This window comes from Poromitra crassiceps (genome assembly GCF_964638095.1).
Source record: "Poromitra crassiceps genome assembly, chromosome: 2".
Classification (NCBI taxonomy): domain Eukaryota; kingdom Metazoa; phylum Chordata; class Actinopteri; order Beryciformes; family Melamphaidae; genus Poromitra; species Poromitra crassiceps.
The window spans coordinates 65,433,614-65,444,586 of NC_139624.1; the positions used below are offsets into that span (position 1 = coordinate 65,433,614).

General features: G+C 44.1%; 1 protein-coding gene across 1 annotated transcript; it reads left to right on the forward strand.

The window, feature by feature from the left end:
• Positions 1–480: 480 nt before the first annotated feature.
• Positions 481–2,433, forward strand: LOC310800153 (E3 SUMO-protein ligase ZBED1-like; the record flags this gene model as incomplete). Its single annotated transcript, XM_083662740.1, has 2 exons — positions 481–693; positions 1,030–2,433. The coding sequence occupies 2 exons, from the start codon at positions 481–483 to the stop codon at positions 2,431–2,433; spliced, it is 1,617 nt and encodes a 538-aa protein (XP_083518866.1).
• Positions 2,434–10,973: the final 8,540 nt, after the last annotated feature.

A 10,973-nucleotide genomic window follows, 5' to 3' on the forward strand; every position in this document is an offset into this window, starting at 1 on the left:
TGGTACTGCGCATGTGCGTGCGCACATCACCGGAAAAACAATGTCTACTAGCCGTCCGCGTACATCCAAAGTGTGGGAACATTTTACCCACAATATTGAGAAAAAGAACGTTAAATGCAAAATCTGCAAAGCTGAACTCGCCTTTCATGGCAGCACAAGTATGATGCTTGAGCATCTAAAGAGGAAGCACGTTGTTGTGGCGGATGAAGACGATGGGGATGAAGGCTCGTCTCGGTAAGCTAATTAGCTTGTTAGCTCACTACTAACGTTACCTTAAGTTGTACTGTAGCTGCTAATGTTAGCTATTGGCTAACGATATTAACGTTAAAAGCCTTGCTGTAACGTCATCATAGCGACGATCATGTGCTGCTGAGTCTGACGGTAATACTGGAAATGTGATACTTTCCAAATAGCTAAAATGTTGTCTTATTACGTTACAGTGCCAAGAAGAACCGTTCAATGGATAGCTATCTTACCAAGATGCCAACGTGCACACCCCAGCAAGCCACTGTCCTGACCGGATCGATCCTCAACATGCTGGTTAAGGATATGAGACCCTTGTCAATGGTAGATGATAAAGGATTTAAACTAATGATTCAGCAGTTCAACCCTGAATACCACGACAACTACCTCCCAGGCCGAACTCATTTCACTACATTGATGGAGAAGAAATACGCTACAGCCTTTCAGAAGGTAAGTCTCTATCACACACACACACACACACACACACGATTTAACACATTTCACAAATAAATAATATTAAGAGCTTGCTGTCTGAGTGATCAATAATTTAATCTTGGTTAAAGCATAAATAACAAAACGACACAGCAATGTAATGTAAATTTATTGTATTTTATATAACAACAGCATTCATGAATGAATGAATAAATAAAATGAAATCTTGAGATGCATGAACTGGCCACAATATTGTTAATAAAATCTAACTGATCTGTTACTTACTGATACTTTACATTGTATGGGTCTTTTCACTTCAAAATGTTAACTAAAATCACCTCTGATGTTTTTAAGGTAAAGGAGACCCTCAAAGGTGTCAAAGGCTCCCTCACCCTGACTGCTGATGTGTGGACTAGTCGTGCAACAGAGGCGTACCTTGGTGTGTCCTGCCATTTCCTCAGTGAAGATTGGCAAATGAAGACCGTCAACCTTGCCACCATGCCTCTTGAGGAGAGGAATACTGGTCCAAACATCATGAAATGGATGGAGGAGGTGGTAGAAAAGTTTGACATCCCGCCTGGCAAAATAAAAGCAGTAGTTCATGACAACGGGTCCAATATGGTGGCAGCAATGCGAATGCTGCAAGAGAAACATGGATGGGCCTCTATCCGCTGTGCTGGGCACACACTCCAGCTCATAGTTAATGCTGGCCTCAAAGAAAACGCCATCAACAAAGCGCTAGGTGTTGCAAGGTCTCTAGTGGAGCACTTCAAGAGAAGCGAGCTGGCCAGTACAAAGCTAAAGATGAAACAGGAGCAGATGCAGGTAGTGAAAAATTCACTGATCCAAGACATCAGTACAAGATGGAACAGTACGTTCTACATGGTACAGAGACTCCTGGAACAGCGCTGGCCTGTCACTGCCACTCTCTCAGATCCTGGGGTAACTCCAAGGGGCAAGCACTACTTCGACTTGAAGCCAGAGCAATGGGAGCTGCTTGAAGAGCTGAAGCAAGGGTTGGAGCCTTTTGAGACTGCTACCGTTTATCTTAGTGGACAGCAGTACGCAACCGCAGGTCTTCCACAGGTGGTCAACGGGCTGAAGCGGTCCATACAACAAAGCCAACTTGAGACACGGCCAGGAAAAGCATTCATGGTCAGTGCAGGAGAAGAGATGACAGATAAATGGGGAAGTCTGACCACCATCTCAGCAGGGAAAGAGAACACAATTGTTCTTTCAGCTGCCTTGGACCCCAGATACAGAAAGCTGAAGTTTGTGGCTTCTGTAGATGGCACCAGGGTGCGGGCGAATGTTGAAGTGCTTGCTATCAAAGAAGCAAAGGGGCCTGGGACACATGGGGGACGGGATGCACAAGAGCGGAACGCCAATCTTCCAGACAGAGGGGAAAAGTCAGCTCTGGACAGCCTCCTTCAGTCTGACACAGACAGTCAGAGTGAGGGTGAGGATGAAGCGACACAGGAGGACCAAACGATCCAAAGAGTGAGAAATGAAGTTCAGCTCTACTTCGCAGAGGCCCCAATATCGAAAAAGGCCGACCCTCTCAAATGGTGGCGTGAAAATGAGGGGCGTTTCCCCACACTATCAAAGCTGGCAAAAACGTTTCTGTCCATCCCTGCAACCTCCACCCCATCCGAGCGGGTCTTCTCTGCAGCAGGGAACATCTGCTCTCAAAAGAGAGCAAGCCTCTCTCCAGAACATGTGGAAATGCTGACGTTCCTCACGATGAATGATTGTTAAATCATGCCTCTGTCTATCCTCTGTACTAGTATACTATACAGTATACTAGTAGTTGACTACAGTCAGTGCACAAAGCAGTGAGCACAAAATGCACTATTTTTGTTATATTTAATTTGAGTGAGACCAAACCTTTTCTCTAGAAGTATTTATTTTTGTGGATAATTGCTGTTAACTTTAGTTGCCTATAGTGCCTACCTCATTTGATTTTGCAGCACTATTCAATACATTTAAAATGTATGTTTGATGCCAGAGACGAGTGAAGCAAAGCAAAACTTGTACAAGTATTTATTTTTGTTCTTTTTGTTTTCTTTTGGTTACCTAGTGCCTAGCCTACCTCATTTTACTCAGCAGTTTGCACACCTCTACTTACATTTAAAAATGTGTTTGATACCTGAAAAATGTATTTGTTGATATTTTGGTTGCATACTATGTTTTAAATTTCAATGTGTACTGTTTTGCAATTTGCACTGCACTATTACATTTACTACATGCAAGTATGATGCCAGAAATGAATGCTACATGCTCTAAGCTTTAAGGTTCATTAAAAGATTATTTTTGAGTGAATTATCATCTTAATTGTCTTTATTTTTAGTTGGCAAATGCGTAAAACAACTTGATGATAGCTAAATCAGAGCAATTGAGTAATTGTGCGATAAGCTGCAATTTATCCGATTAGTCGACTAATCTTTGAAATAATCGGTGACTAGTCGACTATCAAAATAATCGTTTGTGGCAGCCCTAGTCCCAGTGCTGCAGGCGCACGGCTGCTCAGACACACTCCTAGCCTGGACAAGTCTGGACACTTCAGCTATGTGTGTGTGTGTGTGTGTGTGTGTGTGTGTGTCAGGGATTCCGTTAGCCGGCAATTGCCGGCTTTTAGCCGGTATTTGTTGCCGTGGGTCGGCAAATTAAAAGGTCACCGGCTCAAGTGGCCGGCTGAAAATACGCCAGATAAATAAATTAATTCTATAAAATAGCCTAATATTGTGTGACCTATATAGCCTAAGTGATGTTGCCAATAAGATACGACTTAACACTTTGAGTGCCACGGCCCTTGGGCAAAAGGTTGCTTGCTGTGCCACATAGGCCGCAATGCATTTTAAAACAGTCATATAATTTCTTTAATAATTACTATGTAAACACTGAACACGCACAAATAACGATGAGACTCTCTTCTATCACCTGCAAAAAAAAGTTTATTGATCCCATTTTCCGTTCTTTAGTTATGAGCCGGAGAAGATAGCTTGATTGAACCAAAAACAGCCATTTTTTTCTACGAGCTGAGATAATGAGCCTTTTGTGAAATTAAACATTTCAAGCACATCACTGAAGCTAATTTTCTGATGTCTGGGTCTGTCTGGGTGAAGTGTATGCTGCTCTGCGTGCTCTGCGTGTGCTCTGCACACACAGTGAATGGTGCGCGACATCCAGCTTTTTGGTTCCGCGTGTGTTTGTCACGGGCCACAATGCTTCCAGTTGGGAATAATAAGGCTGATTATGCGAATGTGCTGTCGCAGCCGACACGGAGGTGCTCAGTTGTGACAGCGGATGCAGCTGCTGCGGGCACAGCTGGCGTTTGGCTTCATGCATATCGATGCATACGGACGGATGCGATGCGATTTCCTTTTTCCCCAGCGACTTCTTCTGTGTGTTTGGCTTCACTTTCTCTTATCAGGAGAGTGCTGTCGCCACCTAATGGGGTTTGTAAAATAGGTTATAGACCTCCAATAGCTACAATATTGTAAGAGGCGATGTAAGAAGCTTAGATCGACACCCCCCCGTCAAAAAAACAATTTGGAGTTACTGACGCCATTTGGCGTCGCTGGCAGCCTACGGTAAATTTCTAATGACGCCATATGGCGTCGCTGGCACTCAATGTGTTAAATAGAGACTTATTACATCATATTTTTTCCACCCCCTGTATGTTGAGTTTTGGTGAAAAAGAAAAATATAGCAGATGCTTTCGTTAGTGTAGAGCGCCGTTTAAAAGCCACACAAGCAGCATCAGTCCCGCCGGCCAGCGCTGGACCCGCTGTGAGGAAACACAAAGGAGGAAACCGAAATGTCATAACAGACATCCCTTGCTAGGCCAGTCCTCTTTTTTATCGAGATCACGCAACGACAAGTAGCCTACTTCAGGCCAGCAAGACGGCTGGAAAGAAACAGAAGCGTGCCTGCCGCCGTCAAAAGCGAAAGCAACCCGACGTAGGCTGTCAATTTAGCGGGGGTAAAAAGCCTTTTTACCTACTTGGGCGAATCAATCAATCAATCAATCAATGGCTCGCGCTTGGTTCGTATGATGAGGAGATGAATCAAAATGCTTACCACAAATAAAGCGACATGGGAGCCGAGAACGAGTGCAGGAGAGCTGCCGCAGGTGCCAGGTGTGGAGTGGGAGAGATTAACACTTTGAGTGCCACGGCCCTTGGGCAAAAGGTTGCTGTACTGTGCCACATAGGCCGCAATGCATTTTAATATAGCCATATCATTTTTTGTGTTCCTCTTATATGGACAACCAATAGCCTCAATGAAACTTTGAACCCTTCTGTTTCATTAAAAAAAAAAACTGTGTTTATAAACCGTTCCATTTTGGAAATACACCCCTCTGAAAAAGAGTGTTTTCGACCGAAAAGAGCATGCTGAAATTAGTTTCTGAGATAATCACATCTTTATGTTAGAAAGGCGACAGAATTAATTCTGCTTTGAGTTGAACAAAATGCTATAGCTGAAATGAAAGGTTAGAATGTCTAGTTTACCTGCGGGAAAAGTATGTAAAAAGAATGTTTTGTTTATTTTCTACAAATATTAGTAAACAGCTTGGTCTAACATCAAAATGTTCACTTTCATGGGGTCATGCTGGATATTGAAGTCTCTATTTACATAGGGAAACAAGATATCACCTTTTTTTTTTTTTTATGAAACTACACATTGAAAGCTTTCATTTGATGTGTAACATAATAACAATATTCAAAACACAACATGTCCTGCACTGTTTTATCTTCTTCACATGGACCTTCAAAATAGTTGGAAATCAAGACAACTTTATGTAAACATAGGCCAACATCGAGCCTGCTGCTGCCTGGGTGTGTGTGTACTGTCAATGGTTGTATGCTGTAGTGCCCTGCGTGCCCCACCCCCCTCCTCCTCCTCCTCCGTGGTGGGAGGAGTCGAGTGTCTCTGCTGCGGTTTGCTCTGAGTTTGATCTGCACTGAAAAGTCCGCTGCCTGCATCCCCCCGCTTTTTTACAGCGTGTCCTCGGCTCCCAGCTGAGAATAATGTAACTTTTCAGAAAGACGCTGGTGTCGCCGTGTTGGCAACTAAATCATATGGATGGACTATCGCAGCGGACACGGATGGGGCTCAATTGTGGCAGCAGATGACTGCTGTTCACAGGCACAGCTAACGTTATGCTTCAACCATATCGATGCGATTTCCGTATTCCGTTTCCTCATGACTTCTTCTCTCTTTTCTCCTGGCCTTTGTCTAATCGGGAGGGCACTGTCGCCACCTAAGGGTTCTGTAAAATAGGTTAGACACATTCAATAGCTCCCATATTGTAAGAGGCGATGTAAGAGGCTTAGATCGACATCCCCCCGTCAAAATATGAATTTGGAGTTATTGACGCCATTTGGCGTCGCTGGCAGCCTACGGTAAATTTCTCCTGACGCCATTTGGCGTCGCTGGCACTCAATGTGTTAAGGTGCGTAGCCTATTGCTGGAGATTCAAGTTGTGGTGTGCGCTGTCTGCACTGACACTATCGCACTTATTACTTTTAGCTAACGCTACGTTGTTTTTTCATCAAGGCAATATCCAGAAAATATGGGTTCATGAGTGTCTGCAAATGCAGATAGATAGGCTACAGTAGGACCAGTGTTTCCCATACATAAAGGAATTTGTGGCGGGCCGCCACAATAATATTTGGACCGCCACAAAATGATGTTGACCAAAAAAAAATAAAATTTTTTTTTTTTTTTTTACAGTGCACCTGAACGCAACATGCAAGATATCCGCTGAATAAGTGTCCAATAAATGTTCGTCATTCTGGCTAATACTTCTGTTATAGCATTTCAGTCTGGAATATGGAATATCTTTCAATAATCTATGATTTAGCTGCTAAATTGTCAAATACCGCCATCTGCTCGCTACCCAGGCACTTATGTATGTACTTAACCTAAATAACTTAACCTAACTATCAGGTGTGCACAACATTGTCAGCCTAAACTCCGGCTGACACCCTAAAAACCTACAATCCGCTACAGAAAAATGTATATTGTTTGTTTATTAACTGGCCCCTCGCCTTCTATCATTTCACGAAAGTGGCAAAGCAAGTTGAGTATCCCTGACCTATAGGGAGAAATTTAGTTTGTCATTGTAAACCCACAGCACAGTAATGATGACATGTTCTTACTTAGATCTAGCCTTTTAATTTTGCTCTTAAGCTTTCTCAAAGTACACCAAATTCATGCATTTTACTTAAAAAATTTTGCGGGGGGCATGCCCCCGCACCCCCCTAGGGGGTCTGCGGTCCCCCACCACAAATACTCAAAATCCTGTGGGAAACACTGAGGAGCATGCATGCATGTTATCTGTTTCAATAATGAAAGCGTCCTTACCGAGAACGACGTGCCGACCAATTAAATATTCTTGCTGCGAAATCGGCCTCTTAACACTGGAATAAATATGATCGACTATGACTATAGAGGCTATAAAGAATAGACCATAGAGAAATAAATTGATTCAAAACGTTTATTTAGGAAACATAGTGGCCGGTAAATATTCGATAGGGCTGGAATTTTGCAACGTTACCGGCTGCACTGGCTGTCTGGGAAAATGTCTAGCGGAATCCCTGGTGTGTGTGTGTGGGGGGGGAGTAGCTTATAAAGCAGCCTATAAATAAACAAACCTAAACATGTATCCTTGATTACTTGTGTGGTAATTCAATAGCATACTGTAGCTACACAATTTTCAGAAGGCAAGTGATGATTCAAAGCAGATAGATCATCACCATGGTAGAATGGGGCATAGTGGAGGTTCAGTAAAGGCAGTTTACTCACCTCTTTTCAGATCAACTGCATCAATCAGTGAGGAGAAACAAGACTCACCTTAGATGGTTTACCCACCACTGTATTTAGCACGAGTCCACGCCCCTGCTGCTTACTGTATGTATTACATTTCAAACTTGCATCAGTGCAGACAGATGGATTCATCAACAACAGGTCCTGCTAATTTGATTTATTTAATATATTTGTGCCTCTGTGTGGTGATATAATGCAAACATGACCATCTATAGTGTGTTTCTCTGGTGTCTTCCTGTGAAATGCGTGCTGTGGCACGCAGAGAAAATAGACCAGAGGCCGAAAATAACGCTCCAGACCGCGAGCGGTTCTTGAGGATGCGGCCAGTGACAACCTGATCCATTAACATGGGCGCTGGAAGGAAGTGGCCTCCACTTGGGCGGCATTCTACGGCCGTGCACAGGGTGAATTTTATGGATGGAATGGAGGAGATATACCTTCCCCCGCACAACTTATTTTATTGCAGTTATACTCAACCTGGGATTTGTGAAACAACATCAAGTAAAGTGAACGTTCTGTCACAGTATTGTTACATGTCCTTGCACAATTTTAAGTGGGTATATAGGCAAATCCTGGAGCTTTGTGGGTATACAGCGTGTACCTGCGTATAGACTACACACTGACTCCCTCCCTCTCCTCTCTGTCTGTTCTCTGCTGGCTGATCCGTCTCTGGAGGTTTGGACAGTAGACGTCAGAGGGCTGTCTCATTATCGCCAGGCAGACCACAGCCTGTTGGGTTTCTCTGGACACAGCTGTCACCTCTCCTCTCTACCTCCACGCTGTCCCAGCTGTTTGCTTGGTCCCTCTCTCTGTTTGTGTCTTTCTCCCGCTCCCTCGTCTCAACCTACTGCTCTTTTCCTACTTTCTCTCTTTGCTTTTGAGCTTTGTTCATCAGGGAAAGTCCACTGACCCTATAAGTACTGAACAATTCTTCTCATTCCGTAGGAAGGTAAAATACTTTAAAACAGTTCCGCTATTTGTTGATTTCTTTGCTTTCCCTGTCACAGAAGGGGGAATAAAAAGATATATCATCCCAGAATGTTGCAATCGGTGCATCCCTAAACGTTATAGTCCAGGGTATCATTTATCAATTGACTAGCTTCCTGTAACACATCTCAAAAACCGTTAAATATAGTTTGTTTGAACTGTCGTGTTAACATGAATAGCAACCATGACTCTGTAGCAAGGAGGGGCACGCTCACCACAGTAGCTTTCTAGGAAGTTCTCAGCTGTTCCCATATTAACTAATGAAGTGACATTTACTGTAATCTGCTGACCCATCGTCACAGTATGACCACGTTTCCCAGTCAGTTTGGGGATTTAAACCAGCAACCTTTCCGGTCACAAGCTTGCTTCTCTAACCTCTACAGGAGGCTACAGGCAGTTATTTCTCTGCTCTATCTTAATATGTTTTTCTCCTGAGTTGTCCTCTCTGTCTTTTTTGTCCTCTCACCTACAGTATTCCTCTCATCTGTCTCTCATTACGTCTGTCCTCCTCTCACGGCTCGTGCACACCATGAAACGCTCGGCAGCATGCCTCCTGTGAAAGCCTCTTTGACGCTGCATCTTGATAGGCTGTCTTGCTCCATTTCCACATCTGATTGGTCCATTTCAACCTTGCGCTCCCTGCCGCTGGAACCGCCCAGCGTTTCGCTGTCGCAGACTAGAGGCGGCTTGTCTCCGAGCGGCTTCACGCTCGCGGGGCGGGACTAGGGCGGGACCTTTCGTTAAAGCTACCCAATGACAGCTCTTCCTACACATTTCGTCCCCCCACCCTCCTGTGTACCTCGACCTGAAAACGTTTCTACAGGCTACAGCTCCAAGCTGGAAGCTGGTTTCCACGCCCACAAAATGCTGCGACGAGGCGGAAAAGCGATTTTGCCATTGTAGATGTGCACGAGCCGTCACTACAGTATTCCTCTCATATGTCTCATTACGTCTGTCCTCTCACCTACAGTATTCCTCTCATATGTCTCATTACGTCTGTCCTCTCACCTACAGTATTCCTCTCATATGCCTCTCATTACGTCTGTCCTCTCACCTACAGTATTCCTCTCATCTGTCTCTCATTACGTCTGTCCTCTCACCTACAGTATTCCTCTCATCTGTCTCTCATTACGTCTGTCCTCTCACCTATACAGTATTCCTCTCATCTGTCTCTCATTACGTATGTCCTCTCACCTACAGTATTCCTTTCATCTGTCTCTCATTATGTCTGTCCTCTCACCTACAGTATTCCTCTCATCTGTCTCTCATTACGTCTGTCCTCTCATCTGTCTCTCATTACGTCTGTCCTCTCATCTGTCTCTCATTACGTCTGTCCTCTCATCTGTCTCTCATTACGTCTGTCCTCTCACCTACAGTATTCCTCTCATCTGTCTCTCATTACGTCTGTCCTCTCATCTGTCTCTCATTACGTCTGTCCTCTCATCTGTCTCTCATTACGTATGTCCTCTCACCTACAGTATTCCTCTCATCTGTCTCTCATTACGTCTGTCCTCTCACCTATACAGTATTCCTCTCATCTGTCTCTCATTACGTATGTCCTCTCACCTACAGTATTCCTTTCATCTGTCTCTCATTATGTCTGTCCTCTCACCTACAGTATTCCTCTCATCTGTCTCTCATTACGTCTGTCCTCTCACCTACAGTATTCCTCTCATCTGTCTCTCATTATGTCTGTCCTCTCACCTATACAGTATTCCTCTCATCTGTCTCTCATTACGTCTGTCCTCTCACCTACAGTATTCCTCTCATCTGTCTCTCATTATGTCTGTCCTCTCACCTATACAGTATTCCTCTCATCTGTCTCTCATTACGTATGTCCTCTCACCTACAGTATTCCTTTCATCTGTCTCTCATTATGTCTGTCCTCTCACCTACAGTATTCCTCTCATCTGTCTCTCATTACGTCTGTCCTCTCATCTGTCTCTCATTACGTCTGTCCTCTCACCTACAGTATTCCTCTCATCTGTCTCTCATTGCGTCTGTCTGAGCTTCCTCCTGTTTTCCTCAGTTTGTTTGTGTCTCGCCTCCTCTCTCTCTCTGCCAAGCCTTTTCCTCTCATCCTCTGTCTTCTTGTTTGTGGTCATCTCAAATCTCCCTCTCTCTCTCTTGCTCTTTCTCTCAGTCTCTCTATCACTCTCCTCTCTCCCCTATTTTTTGTCTTTGAGCCCTTCATTTTAATTGGTTCTGTTCCTCCTTTTTCCAATCCTCTCTGGTTTTCTCTGCCTCCCTTTCTCTGTCTCTCCCTCTCTCTTTTGCATGCTCTCTCTCTCATGTGCATGCACTCTCTCTCTCTCTTTTGCATGCTCTCTCTCTCATGTGCCCTAGGGCTGGGCGATATGGCCTCTGAAGAATATCGCAATGTTTTTCGGCTATATCGCGATACACGATACAGTATATATCTCGATATTTTTTAAATCTCTCATAAATGCTTAATTTAACCCTTCAGGCTTCATACA